Source organism: Tachyglossus aculeatus, chromosome X4 (assembly GCF_015852505.1).
Source record: "Tachyglossus aculeatus isolate mTacAcu1 chromosome X4, mTacAcu1.pri, whole genome shotgun sequence".
NCBI classification, from domain to species: Eukaryota; Metazoa; Chordata; class Mammalia; order Monotremata; family Tachyglossidae; genus Tachyglossus; species Tachyglossus aculeatus.
In genome coordinates this window covers 14,306,451-14,327,054 of record NC_052098.1, presented here as the reverse complement: position 1 = coordinate 14,327,054, position 20,604 = coordinate 14,306,451, and the positions used below count along the sequence as shown (strand labels likewise).

At 43.8% G+C, this 20,604-nt stretch overlaps 1 protein-coding gene across 1 annotated transcript in view; it reads left to right on the top strand.

Moving 5' to 3' along the window:
- The window catches only part of PGM5 (phosphoglucomutase 5), a 190,657-nt gene that overhangs the window by 136,618 nt on the left and 33,435 nt on the right, over positions 1-20,604 (top strand). Inside the window, exon 10 of the mRNA XM_038770071.1 lies at positions 6,182-6,316. Coding sequence (XP_038625999.1) covers positions 6,182-6,316 — 135 coding nt within the window. The remainder of the gene's footprint in view (positions 1-6,181; positions 6,317-20,604) is intronic.

Genomic DNA, 20,604 nt, shown 5'->3' with positions numbered 1-20,604 from the left:
AAAACTGTAGGTCCAGCAACCCAATCAATCAGTGGTATTTATTGAACACCTACTCTGGACAGAGAACTTTGCTAAGCACTTGGGAGAGTACAATAGAAGAAGACATGATATCTGCCCTCTAGAAGCTTACCATCTAGAAGGGGAGTCAGACACAAAATAAATTACAGCTAGGTGGAAGAAGAGAATGTGGGTAAGTAATTGCTTAATCAGTGAATCAGTGGTATTTATTGAGTGTTTACTATGTGCAGAGCACTGTTCTGGGAGAGTAAAATATAACAGAGTTGGTAGACATGTTCCCTGCTTACAGGAGCTTACAGTCTAGTGGGAAGCTTACAGTCTAGAGGATTTAGATAGTAGACTGTCAGTTTGTACATAAGTACTAAAGTGCTGAGGCGGTGGCTGGGATGGTTTGACCTGTGCGGAAGGAACTGTGGGAACTGCCCAATCATGGCCTAGTGGAGAGTGCACAGGACTGTGAGTCGGCTTGGGTTCTAATCCTGCCTCTACCACTTGCCCACTGGGTGACCTTGGAGAAGTCACTTAACTTCTCTGACCTCAGTTTTCTCATCTGTAAAATGGGGATTAAATATCTACTCTTCCCCTACCCTCTTAGGCCGTGAGTCCCATGAGGACAGCCAATCATCAGCCTTTTGACCGACAATCACTCAATGACCTGCTCCAATTCAAGATCTAAATGCTTAGACACTCCAGCTTCTTGTGCATTTTCTTCATGAATCTGTTCCCCTTCACACAGACTGTTGCTGTGTTCACCTAATTTTCTTCAATAATAATCATGATAATAATAACTGTTGTACTTATTGAGCACTTACTATGTGCCAAGCACTGTACTAAGAACTGGGGTAGATACAAGATAATCAAGCCAGACAGTCTCTTTTCTGCACTGGGGCTCACAGTCTTGTCGGGGGAGGGAGAACAGGTATTTGGTCCCTATTTTACAGAAGGGGAAACTGAGGTCCAGAGAAGTTAAGTGACTTGCCCAAAGTCACACAGCAGCCAAGTGTTGGATCAGAGATTAGAACCCAGGTCCCCTGACTCCCAGGCCCATCTTCTTTCCACTAGGCATGCTGCTGCTGTTTAGCATATAAGCTCCATTACATAGTATAGTGTCTGACCCATAATAGGCCCTTAACAAATACCACTATTATCATTCTTATTATTGTTATAATAATAATTATTATCATTATTGCTGTGGTTGTTGTTGTTAGATTGACCTGAGCCCTTGCAGGACTTTATTTCTGGGATGAAAAGAGCCCACCACTTATATGTTTGCCCAAACCCAGAGGGTGATTTGGGGGACTGAGATAAATTGATATGCCCGCACAAGTAATTTTTTCTACAGATTATGACTGATCGTGAAAATTGGGTTTTTAAGGCGATCACCTCCAAATGGTTTCCTCCCTTGTCCCCGGAAAGAAATGAGTCCATTGCATGTATATGATTCCAGGCCGGTTGTTTAAGAAGTGGTATTTGATGGACTTTGGTAGTAGGACCCATGTGGAATATTCTTAGCTGTGGTCTAGAGTAGCAGGAGTCTTAGCCCTCTGTAAATATATCTGCTGTCATTTCCCCCTTGGGTACAATCGTCTCTGCAGTCAGGGTTGGGCAGCTGTCACCGGGGAAAGCCAAATTCACGGGAACAGAGAAAGCCATCACGGCTTGGGTGGTGCCCGTTTGAGTCGAAAATATCAGAGATGTGGCCAGTGCTGCATTAGCCAGAGTTCGCAGCCAGTTTAGTAGTTCAGCAGCAGACTGAGAGACAATTGTGTGTCTATTACATTTGAACAACAGTCTCTGGGTCTTAATGTGCCAAGTGGAGCTGTCAGTGCCACGGGATAGGTTTCATGAAGAAAATGCCCAAGCAGTCAGAGTGTCTAAGCACTTTGTTCTTGAATTGGAGCAGGTTCCTGGGGGACTGTCAGGCAAAAGGATGAGGTTTGGCTGCTAGAGAGACCACGCTGAAGTCACTATTCCCCTGGGGGAAGAGCTCATTTAGCTCATTTAACTGCAAATGCCCACCCTGGGGTCACTCTATGACCTCTCTCCAAAGAAGAGTGGGACTTTTGCATTAGGTGATTCCAGTCTGGGGATTAGGCTATCTTCTTGCTGTGTCAATCTAATCCAGATCTCGTAGAATATTCTTAACAGACTGCATGCTTTTCTAATAAAAATATGATTCAGTTGTTACCTGACTATAATTTCACCTTGAAATTCTTCAGGCACAGAGCAAGCTGTAATTTCTTTATTTATATTAATGTCTGTCTCCTCCTCTGGACTGTAAGATCACTCTGGGCAGGGAATGTGTCTATTGTTATTTCGTACTCTCCCAAGCGCTTAGTACAGTGCTCTGCACACAGTAAGTGCTCAACAAATTCGACTGTATGAATTTTCCTGCAGGCGATCACATATTATTCATTCATTCATTCAATCAATCGTATTAAGCGCTTACTGTGTGCAGAGCACTGTACTGAGCGCTTGGGAAGTACAAGTCAGCAACATATAGAGACGGTCCCTACCCAACAACGAGCTCACAATCTAGAAGGGGGAGACAGACAACAAAACAAAACATGTAGACAGGTGTCAAAACAGTCAGAATAAATAGAATTATAGCTATATGCACATCATTAATAAAACAGAGTAGTAAATATGTACAAGTAAAATAAATAGAGTAATAAATCTGTACAAATATATACAAGTGCTGTGGGGAGGGGAAGAAAGTAGGGCGGGGGGGCGATGGGGAAGAGGAAAGGAGAAAGGGGTGGCTCAGTCTGGGAAGGCCTCCTGGAGGAGGTGAGCTCTCAGTAGGGCTTTGAAGGGAGGAAGGGAGCTAGTTTGGCAGATGTGTGGAAGGAGGGCATTCCAGGCCAGGGGAAAGATGTGGGCCAGGAGTTGACGGCAGGACAGGGGAGAACGAGTCACAGTGAGGAGGTTAGCGGCAGAGGAGCGGAGGGTGCTGGCTGGGCTGTAGAAGGAGAGAAGGTAGGTGAGGTAGGAGGGGATGATGGAGAGCCTTGAAGCTGAGAGTGAGGAGTTTTTGCTTGATTCGTAGGCTGACAGGCAATCACTAGAGATTTTTGAGGAGGGGAGTGACATGCCCAGAGCATTTCTGTACAAAGATAATCTGGGCAGCAGAGCTGTCCTCTCCTATAGGCTTATGATTACTCTTTACATGCATGGAACAAACACTGCCGTGTAGGTGTACATTTGAGTCTTGTTAATGTGTTCTCTAGGCTAAACTGATTCCCCATCCCCCAGCTTCCCATTGAGTGGTCCTTATCCACCCGTCTAGTAACCAGGCTGGACCATGACTATCACAAACAAATGCATGTTATCCTGTGGCAGGTTAATTAAGCTCCATCTCGTCCTAGAGCATTGGACAAAAGTGGCATAATGGTGACAGTAATGAACCAGAACCTTGTAATTATGGCCACGAAAAAGAGTGCCTGCTTTACTTCTGCTGGTCAACCTCAAATTTGCCGTCACCTAATTATTTTACGGTAGTTGCTAAGCGCTTACTATGTGTCAAACACTGTTTTAAGGGTTGAGGTAGAGACAAGTGAACTAGTTTGGACAGAGTCTCACAATCTAAGTAGGAGGGAGAACTGAGGCACAGAGAAGTTAAGTGACTTGCCCAAAGTCACTCATCAAGTGTCTGGCATAGCTGGGATTAGAACCCAGGTCCTTTGACTCCCAGGCCCATGCTCTTTCCACTAGACCATGCTGCTTCTCTAATTCAGGGTGTTTGCCTATAGTAAGATGATCTCCTGCATATAAATTGTCTGTACATGCAATCTTTATATGTTTCTGTTTCTGACCTTCTGGATGAACTTTAAAAAGTGAACATAATCTGATGTGTGTTGAGTAGCTCCCATAATCCGTATCAATGCACTCTCTGAGAAATGCTACACAACTGACTATCTTGCCATCAGAGTTGTCCCCTTCATACTCTGATAGTGAGTTAAATGATTCTTGGTTAGCTTTATAGCTTCATCTGATGATTTGGTAACAGTGGAGATTTCAACCTGAAGGCTGATGAAAGCAGTGATTTGTTATAGTTATTCAAGCTTGTTTTGGAAAATTGCCTTGTTTATTCAGTTGGCTTCTCAAACTTCAGGTGATGCTATACCATCTCCAATTTCCTCTCTTACCCAGGGCTTTCTCTGTTCTATATGGAGGCTACTAAATGCTTTGAGGCAGTAGCCTCCACCGTCAGAGCTCCCACCTCTGCATGCCGGTTTGTGTATGCCACCCCCCAAGTTCTGCTCATCATGAGTGGGCGTGCTGGATAATTGAAACATCCTAGAATGCTGAAGCCCCCAGATTTAGATACCAGCACTAGATTTCTTTCATCAGAGATGAGAAGCTGTGTTGCCAAATGGACTCCCAGCACGGGGCTGGGAGTCGGAAGGTCCTGGTTCTAATCTCTGCTCCACCACTTGTCTGCTTTGTGACCTTGGACAAGTCATTTAACTGCTCTATTTCTCATCCATGAAATAGGGATTAAGACTGGGAGCCCCATGTGGGCCATGGACTATGGTCAACCTGATTAACTTGTATCTGCCCCAGCGCTTAGTACAGAGCCTGGCACACAGTAAGCACTTAACAGATACCATAAAAAAATATGGGTTTTGGTTTGGGTCAAGTTAGAATTGGAGTGAAGGGAGATGGCCTTAAATTTGATGCCTCACTTGGAATAATTGATTTCTTCAGCCCTGAGTCACTCTCATGTTTCTAGACTTGCTCCATTTCCCATACTGCTTTCACTATTTGCTTTCCTTTTGGAAATACCATTTGAAGACTGCTTTAATTTCAGGCTCTGCCAACACCACTCAGCCAACAAGGGGGAAAAACATTGAACAGTGAGGTTCCATGCACCATATGGCAGCACTCCCTTTTGAAAAGGTTTTTCAGCAAAACCTCCCCTGCCAGTATAACTTCTGACTTCTTGCCATAGGTCACATGGTCCCAGGCTTGCTATTGGGCCACTGAATGAGTTCATCTCATCTCAGACCACACAGATTGGGCAGAAGGACACCTCCCAGAGGTGTTGCAAGCTAAGTGAAAGTGAGGTCACAGGTACTTATACCCTGGTCACATCGACTGAGAAGGCTGTGGCGTGGGCTTTGGCATGGATGGAGGAAACAGGGAGGTCCTGTAGGGATAACTCAGGGCAATAACTGAAGTGAGGATCAGTAGTAGAAGCAGTGTGGCCTCATGGAAAGAGCACGGGCCAGGGAGTCAGAGAACCTGAGTTCTAGTATCGGCTCTGCCGCCTGTCTGCTGTGTGATCTTGAGCAAATCACTTCACTTCTCTGGGCCTCATTTCCCTCATCTGCAAGATGGGGATTCAATATCTGTTCTCCTTCCTACTTAGATTGTAAGTCCCTTGTGGCACCTGATTATCTTGTACCTACTCCAGCGCTTAGTACAGTGCTTGGCACATAGGTAGCACTTAAAAACAACACAATTATTATTCTCGTGCAGTAGCTCTATCCCTCAGCCCTCCTCCTGCCCCCATCATCCTGGTGGCTGGGGAAAAGACAGCCTGAGACTCAGGACTGAGAGCACGCCTGGAGCCTTTACAGGGTTGGATTCTGTCCTGTAACAAGGCACAAGGCACAGCTGTGAACCCACTAGGAGTCAGCACAGGAAGGTAGGAGTTGCTGGGGAAGCAGCATGGCATAGTGGATAGACCCCGGGCCTGGGAGTCAGATGATCAAGGGTTCTAATCCTGGCTCTGCCACTTTGCTGTGTGACCTTGGGCAAGTCACTTAAGTTCTCTGGACCTCAGTTACCATCCACCCTTCTAGACTGTGAGCCTGCTCTGGGCAGGGATTGTCTCTATTTGTTGCTGAATTGTACTTCCCAAGCACTTAATACAGTGCTCTGCACACAGTAAGCACTCAATAAATACAATTGAATGATTGAATGAATGAATGAATGAGTCACACCTACCTAAAAGACATCTCCTTTTGCCTGAAAGGATTTTAGGACAAAGAATTTCCAAGCTCTGTACTCCCTCCTCTGTGGTCTTCCCTGTTTTAGGGGTTTCACTGTTTCAGTATTCCAGACACATTACCAGGACAGTATTCCACTCCACAGCTCCTGCTGGTCACCGGATGAAATATTGCTACACTGACATGCTTCCTTTGCTCTCTTATAGGGACTGCGGATCATTTTCTCAGATGCCTCCAGGCTTGTCTTTAGGTTGAGTGCATCTAGTGGGGTGAGAGCTACCATCAGGATCTATGCAGAAAGCTATGAAAGGGATCCCAGCGGTCATGACAGGGAACCCCAGGTAAGAAGAGCAAAAGCTACTATTGTCTTTACAAAACCTTGCACTTTTCTGATAAACCTGCAATTTTTTTTTCTTTTCATCTTTGTTGGGATCAGGGTTGCATTCTTAGAGTGGGTGAGAAATTTGGAATAAAACCCGATAAGTTCAAGTTGAATTTTGAAAAGTTGCCCTGAACTTCCTGAGGTTCACAGTTGCAGTGAGAGTAGCAAAGAGCAGTGAACCGTGTGATTCAGTTTGATTCAATAGGTCCCATGAGAAAGCAACAAGCTACCCATATCCCTGAACTGTAGATGCTGACATTGACCCTAGTTCCTCTCCTAGGGACATTGATGCCCATTGTGATGGTGGTTTTTTCTGAGGGCCCTCTTTTTCTGAGGCTTATTAGGCAGTGTGTTTGTGTGTGTCTATGTGTGCATGCATGTGTACGTGAGTGTGCTTGTGTGTGTGTAGAGGGTGACTACCAGGCTTCTTTTTGAGAATGAGTCTGGTGACAATAAAAGGGACAAGTTCAGTTTGGTCAACCTCCTGCTCAGGCATGTGTTTGTTGAGGAGGAGGATCCAAAGGCTCATTGAATCATAGGAAACAGAACAGTGTAACACCTAGCTAACACTGGGTGGTGGGCTCAATTGGTCAGGTGGAGAATCTGAGGCCTAGGAAGCTCTGGGCTTATAGCCAAGGTCCTCCCAGGGTCAGGGAGGGTCAGGGTCAGGAAGAGAGCTCTTTTTCCTCAGGAATTTGCTTCGAGTCTAGTGAAGAACTACACTGCCTCTTTTTCAAATAGTTTTTTGGAGAACACACTTCACCCAAGCAGAGTAGGGGTGGGGACTTGAAATGATCTCCCAAATGGGAGAGGGGTTTTTAAAAAGTATTATAGGATTGATTAAGCACTTACTGTATGCAGAGCACTGTAGTTAGCACTGGAAGAGAATATACAGGTGGGAATTAAGTTGCCCTGACTTGCTCCCTTTATTCATCCCCCCTCCCAGCCCCACAGCACTTGGGTACAAATCTGTAATTTATTTATTTATTTATTTATTTATTTATTTATATTAATGCCTGTCTCCCCTCCCCAGGCTGTAAACTTGTTGTGAGCAGGGACTGTGTCTGTTTTTTGTTATATGTACTCCCAAGTGCTTAGTACAGTGCTTTGCATACAGTAAGCTCTCAATAAATATAATTGAATGAGTGAATGAATCCCTAGCCCTCAGAGGACGCACAATCTATAAATTAGAAGGGGGAGAGGAAGTTGGCAACAGACACATAAAGAGATGAAGAAAGCACCTGCAGATCTAGAACAATAGAATCTATCCCTGTACCCAAAGTAACTGACTTACTATTTGACCAGATTTATGACCCATCCACACAACAGAGGCAGTTTCTATTTACTTGTCTGAGGCCAGGATGGGGGAAGGTGTTATACAAGAGCAAAATCCAATATGTCAGAGTTTTAAAAAGCCCCCTCTTGAAGTATAAACTCACATAGGACTGCTGATAAGAGGGCTGGGTGTAGACCACACTGGGGAGTAGCAAGGGAGGAAGACAACCCAATCAATTAATAGTATTTATTGAGCACTTGTGTGCACAGCTCTGTACTAAATGCATAAATGTAATGGGGAGAGACTGATAAATAGACAAACTTACAAGTTGCCATGAAGAGCATGTGACAGCAGGATAGATCTTGAAAGAATACATGAAGAAACGAACTGAAGAAAGAGTTAACCCAGACTTTCTAAGATTCCTATCCTCAAGTGCTAGGAGAGAATCAATCAATCAACGATGATTATTGAGCACTTACTTTGTGCAGAGCACTGTACTCCTCCCTTGGGAGGGTACAATCCAACAGAGTTTGTAGACGTGATCCCTGCCCACAAGGAGCTTACAGTCTAGAGAGGAGTTGAACTAGAATAACCCGAATGAGTAAGCCAAACATAAGCTTCAAGCAAACATAAGCTTCATCTCATATGCAGAAATCCACAAAAGTTTAATATTGTGTATTCAGCTCTTATTCCATTTTTCTAACTTATGTTACTTTCTAGATTTTTTTCCAAAGTAATTTGTCAAGCAGATTGCCTAGGGATCACTCCATTGATATTTCCCAAGTGACTTCCTCAAGGAAGTATGCAGCTGAGAGGCCAAGTAAATTTGGAATTCCTTGTAGGGAGAAACCTATTACCATCTCAGGGTTCTCTAAAATGATCATGAGGAAGACGTTATCTGGGGTTCCCCAAAGAGCCATTGGAGCAAATTGCTCCAGTAAATCCTCTGCTCCTTGGATAAACAGGTTATTTCAATTCGAGCAACAAAAAAGTGCAAACTCTACTTTTATGATTTATTCAAATGAAAGGGCTGGTCTATAGATGGGGTATGCTCCAATCTTCTTTTTCAGACCCGAGGTTGAACTCCCCCAAAGGCTATCTGGGCATTTGAAATATGTTTTAAACTGCCCTTTTCCAGAAAAGGGTGGAGGGCAATAACCTCTCTAGCCTGCGCCTCACTATCTCCAGTGATATCGGGCAAATCATCATCATCATCTGGTATTTGTTAAGTGCTTGCTATGTGCCAGACATTGAACATTAATGTTGGGTAGATGCATTGTACCTTGGGCAAGTCACTTAACTTCTCTGTGCTAGTCACCTCATCTGTAAAATGGGGATTAAGATGTGAGCCCTATGTGGGACATAGACTGTGCCCAACCTGATTAGCTTGTATCTACCCTAGTGTTCAATACAGTGCTTGTCTCACAGTAAGTACTTAACAAATACCATAATAAAAAAATGAAGCATTGTGGTCTAGTGAAAGGATCCTGGGCCTGGGAGTTGAAGGACCAGGGTTCTAATGCCGGCTCTGCCATGTATCTGCTATGTGACCTTGGGCAAGTCACTTATCTTATCTGTGCCTCCGTTACTTTCTCTGTAAAATGGGAATTAAATACTCCTCCCTCCTTCTTAGACTGTGAGCCCCCTGTGGAACATGGAATGTATCCAGGAAGCAGCCTGGCTTAGTGGAAAGAGCACGGGCTTGGGAGTCAGAGGTTGTGAGTTCTAACTCCAGCTCAGCCACTTGTCTGCTGTGTGACCTTGGGCAAGCCACTTAACTTCTCTGTGCCTCACTTACCTCATCTGTAAAATGGGGATTAAGACTGTGAGCCCCAAGTGGGACAACCTGATTACCTTGTATCTACCCCAGCGCTTAGAACAGTGCTTGGCACATAGTAAGTGCTTAACAAATACTACAATAGTAGTAATAATAATAATAATAATAATAATAATAATAATAATAATAATAATAATAATAATAACTGGTATCTACCCTAGGGCTTAGTACAATGTTTGGCACATAGTAAGCACTTAACAAGTACCGTAATAATATTCTTTTATTTATTATCGGACATACAGCACATGAGGTTAACAGTCTCAAGGGTTGGGGGAACAGATATTTGTGACACTTTACAGATGAGGAAAAGGGCACAGTGAAGTCAAATGATTTGCTCAAGGTCACACAGAAGGCAAATAACAGAGCCGGGATTGGCTCCTCTTTCCACTAGGTCACACTGCTCTTGCTCATCCTCAGAAGGTCTGCTCAGAAGCTCACCTTCTTCTTTCAAACACTACTTGTGGATCAGTGGAGGCTCATTTTTAATTGTTTGCTTTTTTTACACACTTTACCATTTAAAATAACACAATGCTCGGTTTCCGGAATGAAGGGATCTGTTAACAGTTCAAACATTTGAACTATGTGACTGGGGCTCCCCTAACTACATAAATCATCCTCTGTAGTGTTAAGCTATCCATGTGTTTTTTCTGTCTGGTCTTAAATTCAGGAGAAGAGTATGTTCGCCTGCACCTGCTCTCTGATTTGGGGTTTTCTTATAGCAGTGAAGAAGGGTGTTGTTTGGTGATGAAGTACTGTCATCTCTTGGCTATTCTAAGTTTCATCTCTCTTTTGTGGGTTTTTTGGGGGGTGGAATTTTGAGCTCTGTGAGATTTATAGATGATAGTTCTGTATGAGAATGCTACAAGACACAATTTCTGCATATGTTTGCAGATGTTTTTTCTCCAGTTTGCTCTCTATGCAGGGCAGAACAGAGTTTTGCTTTTTGGGTTTTTTTGAATAGTATTCATTAAGAGCTTAATATGTGCCAGGCATTGTACTTTGCACTGGGGCAGATACAAGACAATCAGGTTGGACACAGTCCCTGTCCCACACAGGGCTCACAAACGTAATCCCCATTTTACAGATGAGGTAACTGAGGCACAGAGAAGTGAAGTGACTTGCCCAAGGTCACATAGCAGACAAGTGGCAGAGCTGGGATTAGAACCCAGGTCTCTGACTCTCAGGTCCATGCTCTTTCCACTAGGCCATGCTGCTTCGAACCACAGTTAAAATCATTTAGAATGATTGTCCAATTCTTAATAACTGGAGCTTTTGAGAGCAGGAAGGGGAAAGGAGAGAGAGAGAGAAGCCGGATTGCCTAGTGGAAAGAGAATGGCCTTGGGAGTCAGAGGACCTGGGTTCTAATCCCAGCTCTGCCACTTTTCTGCAGTGTGACCTTGGGCAAGTCATTTCACTTCTCTGTGCCTCAGTTACCTCATCTGTAAAATGGGGATTAACTCTGTGGGTCCCATGTGGGACATGGACTGTGTCCATTCTGATTCACTTGTATCTACCCCAGCACTTAGTACAGTGCCTGGCACATAAAAAGAGCCTAACAATTACTATAAAAAGTCACATTAGATTTAAGGGGGTTTTCCACTTACGGAGCATGTGAGTGTGGTATTAGTATGAGGATTTCCTTTCCTGAAAATTAGAGTAAAATTATTAAATTGGACTAGACGTGTTGAGAAAAACAATACCGTGATTTACCTCATCTTGAAAATAAGGATTAAATGATGATGATGGTATTTGTTAAGCGCTTATTATGTGCCAAGCACTGTTCTAAGCACTGAAGTAGATACAGGGTAATCAGGTTGTCCCACATGGGGTTCACAGTTTTAATCCCCATTTTAAAGATGAGGTAACTGAGGCACAGAGAAGTGAAGTGAAGTCACACAGCTGATAAGTGGCAGAGCTGGGATTAGAACTCACGACCTCTGACTCCCAAGCCCGGGCTCTTTCTGCCGAGCCACGCTGCTTCTCTTAAATCTTTCCCCCTCCTACTTAGACTGTGAACCCCATATGGGACAGGGTGTGTGTCCAACCTGATTAACTAAGTACCTACCCCAGATTCAAGAGACCAGAGTTTGAGTCCCAGCTCCACCACTGGCCTACTGTGTGACCTTGGGAAAGTCACTTAACCTCTCTGGGCCTCAGTTTCCTCATCTTTAAATTGAGGATAAAATAGATCATGAGCCTTGCAGGGCCAAAGATGGTGTTCTATCTTTTGATCTCGCATCTATCCCAGTGATTAGCACACAGCAAAGTGTTTTTTAAAAATGCCATAAATATTATCAGTAAGAAAGTATAATCCTGTCTTCTTTACCAAAGAGCAGACTGTGTAACTGTTCCAGAGAAATGCAAATGGGGGTGGAAAGGGGAGCTTCCAGCCTTCTAGCATGCAAGTGGAAAGCAGTGTGGAGATTTAAATAGCTCTAATGTGAAACCCACTATCTAAATGTAGTTTTAGTGTTGGCATCAGCAGCGCTTCAGGTTACATTGTTTCTTTGGAAAGACACTTTCGAAATGACAATTTAATCATGCCCAGGACTGCCTGGAATGCCTACTATTCTTCTTTGGTAAATGTTAGAGGAGTTTTACACACACGATTTATTTTGCTTAAAATTCCTTTTTCAGTGCTGATGGCTTCCTCCCAAAGCAGAGGTACACCAAACAGCTGCCCCATCTCTGGGAGATTATATGGTTGCTGACCTGTAGGGTTTGTTTTGTTTTACTGTGTTAAATGTGACAAATGCCAACTCTCAGTTTATTCATGGTAATTGGGGAAAAGGTTAGCCTGGTAACTGGAATCCACAGATGCTGCAAATTATGTATTAAACACTTGGGAGGGCATAAGGCTCAGTGGAAAGAGCCCGGGCTTTGGAGTCAGAGGTCATGGATTCAAATCTCTCTCCGCCAAATGTCAGCTTTGTGACTTTGGGCAAGTCACTTAACTACTCTGCCTCAGTTACCTCATCTGTAAAATGGGGATTAAGATTGTAAGCCCCCTGTGGGACAACCTGATCACTTGTAACCTCCCCAGCGCTTAGAACAGTGCTTTGCACATAGTAAGTGCTTAACAAATGCCATTATTATTATTATTATTATGGTGGAAAAACTTCATTTCTATTAGAAATTTCAGTCTCTTCTCCTACCAAACACTGGATCAGAGCCACTAGCAAGTAGCTAAATTGACTGATTTCAGTTTATTTCCTGTTTTTACCCCATCCATCCAATCAATCAATCAATATTTATTGAGTGCCTACTGTGTGCAGAGCCCTGTACTAAGTGCTAGGGAGAATATGATATAACAGAGTTGGTAGTCACATTCCCTGCCCACTGTGTGGAAGTGCCAAGGATTGGTGGAAAGGCAAAACAAGGCCCTGGAAACGTGTAGGGATTTGGGTTTCTGCTTCACAAACTACCCTCTCCACCTCACTTGAGTGAAGATGTACATTCAGGGACCTATGGCCTGTGCTCAGGTCTCAAAACTGGAAGAGTCAATCGGGAAGCCCTGGGTGGACGCGGCTGGATCTCTTCCCTACCAGAAGTCTGAAGTAGTGTGACGTAGTGGATAAGAGCAAGGGCCTGGGAGTCAGAAGGACCTGAGTTCTAATCTAATAATTATAGTACTTGTTCAGCCACATGCTTGCTATGTGACCTTGGGCAAGTCACTTTACTTCTCTGGACCTCGGTTCCCTCATCTGTAAAATGGGGATTAAGAATGTGAGCCCCATGTGGGATAGGGACTGTGTCCAACTGATTAAATTGTATCTACCCCAGATCTTAGAACAGTGCTTGGCATATAGTAAGTGCTTAATAATAATAATAATAATAGTATTTGTTGAGCGCTATGTGCCAAGAAGTGTTTTGAGCAATGGGGTAGATACAAGGTAATCAGGTTGTCCCATGTCGGGCTCATAGTCTTAATCCCCATTTTACAGATGAGGTAACTAAGGCACAGAGAAGTTAAGTGGCTTGCCCAAGGTCACACAGCAGACAAGTGGCTTAACAAGTACTATAATTATTAAGTCTGACATGGACCCCTGTACCCATGCTAAAGCCAGAGAGCTGCAGGAGACCCCAGGACCCCAGAAAGAATCTTGGGAAGAGTGATCCAAACCATCTGATGGACCTGGCCAAGGTCTGGGAAGCCAACCTCTGCTGCTACACATGCTGAAGCTCACCAGTGCCAACTCTAGGTTCTCTAATTCTTCGCGGGTCATAGGTGGCATTCTCCTTATTTATTGATCGCCTGTGGCTCTTGGGATGAAGAAGTCACACTCTCTTTCATGCAGGATCACCTTATCCTTTCAGTAGGTGTCCCTATCCAGTGGAGAGATAAGAAATTACCAGTAAGGAAGGGTAAAAATTGTTCACGAGAGGGATGTCAATGATTAAGTCCTGTCAGACTCATGAAATTTCCGCAAGTATACATACAGTATGTAAAGTCTGTTTTCAAGAAAGATGAAAAATCAAATCAACCAAGTAATTGCTCCCAAAACTCAGTACAGGAAGTCCCTGATGTAAGACATTTCATGTTAAGACAAACAGTATATGCGACAATTGTAAATCTGCATCTTGTTTCAGCTTTACAACACTAGCCTCTTTCATAGCATAAAGACCCCTGTAGCCCACGGAGACCTGAGGAAATCATTTTGAAAGCTCTGTGTGTGTGTATGGGGAGTGGGGTGGGGTAGAAAAAGTGGAGAAATTTAAAGTGGGCAGGGAGAAGAGGGCAGATTATCCAACTGTCAGGTAGAGTCCCCAGAGAGCATTGACAGATCCATTTCACTTCTGATGAAATAAAAGTCGGCCAATCCATCCACCGTGGTTCCTCTCTGGCTCAATAGAAACACATTATGTAGTTACATTACCCATCTGTAATTAATTAAGGACACAATTCTGAGTAATTTAGATAAAAATTTGGTATCCGACATTGGTTTGGGAACCCTAGTGGCAAGAACACGGGCTTGGGAGTCAGAGGTCTTGGGTTCTAATTCTGGTTCCACCACTTATCAGCAGTGTGACTTTGGGCAAGTCACTTAACTTCTCTGTGCCTCAGTTATCTCATCTGTAAAATGGGGATTAAGTCTGTGAGCCTCACGTGGGACAACCCGATTATTTTGTATCTACCCCAGCTCTTAGAACAGTGCTTGGCCCATAGTAAGTGTTTAACAAATATCATCGTTATTTATTGCATTGTTCCTATGAGGAAATTGGTTCTTATTGGCAACATTTGTCCTTGAGATGCAGTTTTCAAGAACCAATTCTGTTGTAAATCTAAGGACTGCCAGTACTGTGAAGACCAAGTTCTGAACAAGATTGATACCTAAGTGAGTGATAACTGGCTTGTAATGTGCCAGATCAACAAAACTGGAAACCAAAGCCCTCTGTTCCTGACACAGCATGGCTCAATGGAAAGAGCACAGGCTTGGGAGTCAGAGGTCATGAGTTCAAATCCCGGCTCTGCCAATTGTCAGCTGTGTGACCTTGGGCAAGTCACTTAACTTCTCTGTGCCTCAGTTACCTCATCTGTGAAATGGGGATTAAGACTGTGAGCCCCATGTGGGACAACCTGATCACCTTGTATCCTCCCCAGCACTTAGAACAGTGCTTTGCACATAGTAAGTGCTTAACAAATGCCATTATTATTATTATTATTATTGACAGAATGACAGCCAGGGCTGATGGGAAGGGATTCAGGGCTTGGGCCATCTTGCTCAGAATGCAACCATAGATCATGAGGGGACTGGGAAAGGATAAGGAGGGGAGGTATAGGAAATGAAACAAGTTGCCTGTGCAGTAGTTCTGCCTTAAAATCTCTTAATTTCTCTCCACCCACCCTCCCAAACTGAGCTCCTGGCGCTCTTGGTTCAAGGGGCCAGTTTGTATTGCACTGACTGGCTCTGCCTTTTGCCAAGATGGGCCAGGCCCCTGAGGATTCAGGCCCCAGGGCAGCTGTGTCAATTTACCCAATCCTGTGGGTGGTCCTAACCAATAACTCAATCTTCCCTGGACTACTTCCCTGGATTGGGTCATCCTTGTTTTCAGGCCGATCAACCAATCGGTGGTATTTATTCAGCACTTACTATGTGTAGAGCTCTCGGGAGAGTACAGTACAACAGAATTAGTGGACATGTTCCCTGCCCATAATGAGCTTACATTCTAGAGGGGGAGACCGATATTAATATGAATAAATAAGTAATGTATGATATATAATTTAAAGATGTGTACATAGGTGCTGTGGGAAGGCCACTTCTGGGTGGTCTAGTCATGTTCCTTCACTTTATCTTTGATCTTTGTCCTGAATCTAGTTTCCACGCCAGGGGTGGTAGGCCAAAAGAGGTGAGAGCGGATTCACCATATATATAGAAAAGGTTGTTGCCCATCCCCACTGGAATTAGGTTTACAGGTGACACTAAACTGGGACAGGGGGCTGTTGTCTTGATAAGTTGGAGGAGTGCTCAAAAACCAGCACAGTGAAATTCACGGGAACAGAAGCAGGGTAATGGAATAACTTGGGAGAAAACCACTGAGTGCACAAAAAAGAAAATGAGGGTATCCTGCTCTGCAAGTAACATGACAGAAAAGGGTTGAGGAGTCATCAAAGGTAATAAGCTGAAAGTGAATCAGAATTGGAATGCTGCTGTTTAAAAATCAAACCTGAGGAACTTTGAAGCACTGTACTACCCCTTTCTACTATTGTGGAATGTGTTAAGTGCTTATTATGTGCCAAGTCCTGTAATAAGCAAAGGGGTAGATACAAGTTAATCAGGTTGGATATAGTCCCTGTCCCGCATGGGACTCTCAGTCTAAAGGGGAGGGAGAACAAGTATTGAATCCCTATTTTCCAGATGAGGAAACTGAGGAACGCAGAAGTTAAGTGAGTTTCCCAAGGTCACACAGCTGGCAAGTGGCAGAGTAGGGATTAGAACCCATATCCTCTGACTCCCAGTCCCATGATCTTTCCATCATGCCATGGTTTCTACAGCCCAAGACTGTATCTACTTCTGGGTTTCATACTTTCAGAATTCAGGAAAATTTGGAGATCCTTCAAACAAGTGACAACAAAGTTAAAAGACAAAAAAGTGAGACCTGTGATTAAAGTTAAAGGAAGTGTGGAGAAGAGACGGCTGGGGCAATAACTTCATAACAGCCTGCAAGAATTGAAAGGGTTATTATTTAGAGGTTGCTGATCACCATTTTCACTAAAAACAAATGGCTACATGAAAGTTTGAGGATAGCTTTAAGGATGAATTTCCCATTAGACACAGGATTGGGTTTTGAGAGTGGTCAGGGAATCAGCTTCGTTGAAAGTCTTTAAAGCCAGGATTAGGATCACGCTGCGTGAGTTGGTTTAAGTTGGATCAGTCCTGAAGGCAGGAAGATGCATAAGATGGCTTCTCTAGGGTCCCTTCCAGCCTCGCCCTTCGGCCATTGGGCGATGCAATTCTTACTTCTTAGAAGGAAAATTCTGGTCACTTGGGGTTAGATTTCCCTCTAGTGGTATAAAGAGGCATTCCACCCAACCATTAACGAGAGTTAAATAGTGGTGGCAATTCAGGGGTTTGGGGCTTATGTAAAGGAAGAAGCTGGGAAAGTGGAGTGGGAGAAGAGGAAATCTCCCAGGATCTCATTTCTCTTACCATTTTGGGGGGTGGACATGATCCAGGACTGTATTTCTCCCTTTTTGCTATTAAAATTCCCATTTAAACCTTTATACCTCACCACTCATTGAGTTGAACACAATTTTGATATTATCATACTTGTAACTAATAATTCGCTTTGGTTGTATGGGCAGTAGTCCTGAACAAAGTGATTTCCAAGGCTGGGGATGAATGATGGTTGAGGACAGTGGCTATGTTTTCTCAACATAACAGAAAGCCCCTGCAACACCTCGCTCAGAGCCGTGCCTGGTGTAGGTCTTAATAAACGTTTGTGGTGATGCTGTTTCCAGAGTAGACTTGGCATTTGGCCTCTCTTTGGTACCTGTAGAATCTCCAAAGTATACTGCTGCTCAGTGTTTTTCCAACAGTTGCTCTCAATTCCCCCAGGGGTCCTGGGTTGATTCTGAGGTGTTCTGGACTACTGAGAGGGTGGTTTGTCCCCCAAACCACCTCCATCCACATTGCCCCCATTTCTCCTCTTTTCAAAGCCTCCGCATTTGCTTTCCTGCCCAGAACTCTCTTTTGGAAGCATTCAGTCATCAACTGAGTGCTCACTGTGCCCTGGGCACTTATAAAAAATAATAGTAACCATAATTGTGGTATTTGTAAAGGGCTTACTATATGTCAAGCACTGTACTGAATGCTGAGGCAGGTACAAAATAATCAGATCAGACACAGTCCCTATCCCAAATGGCACTCAGTCAAAGGGATTATCCCTATTCCCAGCCATCATTACCACTCTCTTCTCAGGGGAGAAATTCTGCCACACTGGATTTTTAGGGGTGTATGGGTATTTGGGGAATGCTGGGGATGGGTGGGGGCATAGAAGCTGTGTGTCCTGTTGGTAAAAGGTGAGAACGACTGATGAATGCAGTTGATCTGTATTCCTTTTAAGGATTTAAGGGCTTTTATAATAACAGTGGTATTTGTTAATAATAATAATGATAGTATTTGTTAAGCGCTTACTATGTGCGAAGTACTGTTCTAAGCACTGGGGGGATCACATTCCAATTGCACCTAACAGTTTATCTTCGTGCATAGTCACAGGAGGGTCCTATCAATCAATCAGTTGTATATATTGAATGCTTACAGTGTGAAGAGTACTGTACTAAGTGCTTGAGAGAGTACAGTATAACAGAGTTGGTAGACAAGTTCCCTGTCCACAGGGAGCTAACAGTCTAGAGGGGGAGAGAGCCATTAAAATAAATTGGGGCTATGTACTGAAGTGCTGATGGCAGCAAGGTAGATGAGATCAAGGTAAGAGTAAGGTCAAGATAGAGGTAAGGTCCTAGGTGAGAGTGGGTGAAGGGCAAGGTTAAGCCATCACTGTTACAAACATTTCATTGCTCAGTCTTGCTGGCAGTATTGTCACAATCTGTTTTATGTACCAAAAACTCCAAATTGTAAGACTGTCTTGCTCCTGAAAACTATCCCCCCCAGAGAGAGTCTGTGGGCTTGGATTTGCCATCTGTTTTCCTTCTAGGAGGGTGTGAAGAATGAATGAGCTTTAGATTTTCCTGGATACAAGGAACTGTCCCAATACAATGGAGAGATAAGAATAATTGTATTTACTATATCAAGGACCTGCTACTCAAGAATGATCACACTCCACATCAGATAAAGCAAAAATTCAAACCATTATGCATTTGGATCCCACAGTAATTGGTTGTTAACTCCACAAATCTTAAAGAGGATTTCCTACTTCCTCTTACCTTCAGCATTTCATCCCAGACCAACACAGGAGTTTTCCCACTGCCAGTACTCTGCACCAATCAATCAATCAGTCGTATTTATTGAGTTCTTACTGTGTGCAGAACACTGTACTAAGTACTTGGGAGAGTATCATATAATAACAGAGTTGGTAGACACGATCCCTGCCCACAAGGAGCTTAGGAACATTCTGGAAGCAGCATGGCATAATGGATAGAGCATGGGCCTGGGAGTCAGAAGGTCATGGGTTCTAATCCTAGCTCTGCCACATGTCTGCTGTGTGATCTTGGGTAAGTCGCTTCACTTCTCTGTGCCTCAGTTACCTCATCTATAAAATGGGGATGGAGACTGTGAGTTCCATGTGGGACAGGGAGTATGTCCAATCCGATTTGCTCGTGTTTACCCCAGCACTTAGTACAGTGCCTGGTACATAGTAAGTGCTTAACAAAATACCATAATTAATTAAGTATTTAATTCTGGAGGTCAAGAGATCTTTCCAGAGTGTATGCAGGTTCAGGTGGGTGAGGAAGCCATCTTCACACTCCTTTATGTCACTGGGATGGATTTTATATGGTGTAGGGCTTGGTGAGGGGAAGTGGGGAGAGAGGAGAGCATCTGGATGTCCCCCAAGAGCTGCTACAAGTTGGGAGTGGAGAAGTCTCTGGGGCAGGAATGGGGGGTTCCCATACTCATAGGAGAAAATAGGGAATATGGCAAGACCAGTGTCACTTCATCTACAGAGGGCGATGGTGGGAGAGACGATCAATTCTGCATTTGTTTTATGGGGTTTGATATGTGGCCTTGGTCAGTTTTTTGCTTTGTAACATGCAGCGCCAAGTATCACCATCAGCACCACAGTATCACAGGCTGATCATGATGCCATCTAGGCTTCAGCAGCTCAGTGAACTCTTTGGAAAGACAGCAGATCATTTGGCCTTCTCATACTTCTGCATCGGGAAGATACCTGTCTTGGTAAGCTCACTGGAAAAATCTAGACTAGTACAAGGAGAAAACTTGTAATGCAATCCACACCTCAGAGCAAGGACGTCTCAGAGCAGCGTATGTTCTCAAATAGTGTTTCTGCTTAATGCCGACAGGTATTAACAGATGTTACTTACCTGCCTACATCACAGGGAAGACTGTCACAAGCATTCTACATTGAATCTCCTGTGTGTTCGCTAAGGGTTTCCTACCTAATGCTGAAATGATTAACTATGTTCAGTATGTGGATTAATGGGTTTCTTACTCCTGTCTTCCTCACTGGAATGTTCTGAAGTTCATGAGGTGAAGTAAAGCAGCCATGCAAAGAAGTCTTTATCTATGCATGATTTGAGACCTGAGGATGGGCCTAAAGTAGGGGGGTTTCAATTCATTTAAAAAAAAACAAAACTGAAATTGAATTCGTTGGTACTCGAGGCTCCATCTTGTCCTCATGGAAGTCCTCCAGTGGGAAAGGAGAACAGCTGATGGGCCCAAGATGGAGAACTGAAACAATGCTTATGGAAGAATAATCAATTGGAACAATAAACAATTCCCTTTCATTAAGGAAACCCATCAGTTAGCTAACACAAACAAGAAAGCCCTTTGCTCTCATCTTCATTTAGTAAATGAAGGACCTGGGTTCTCATCCTGGCTCTGCCACTTGCCTGCTGTGTGACCTTGGGCCAGTCACTTTACCTCTTTGTGCATCAGCAAGTTGCTTTACTTCTTTTGCCTCATCTGTAAAATAGGGATTGATACTGTGAGTCCCATGT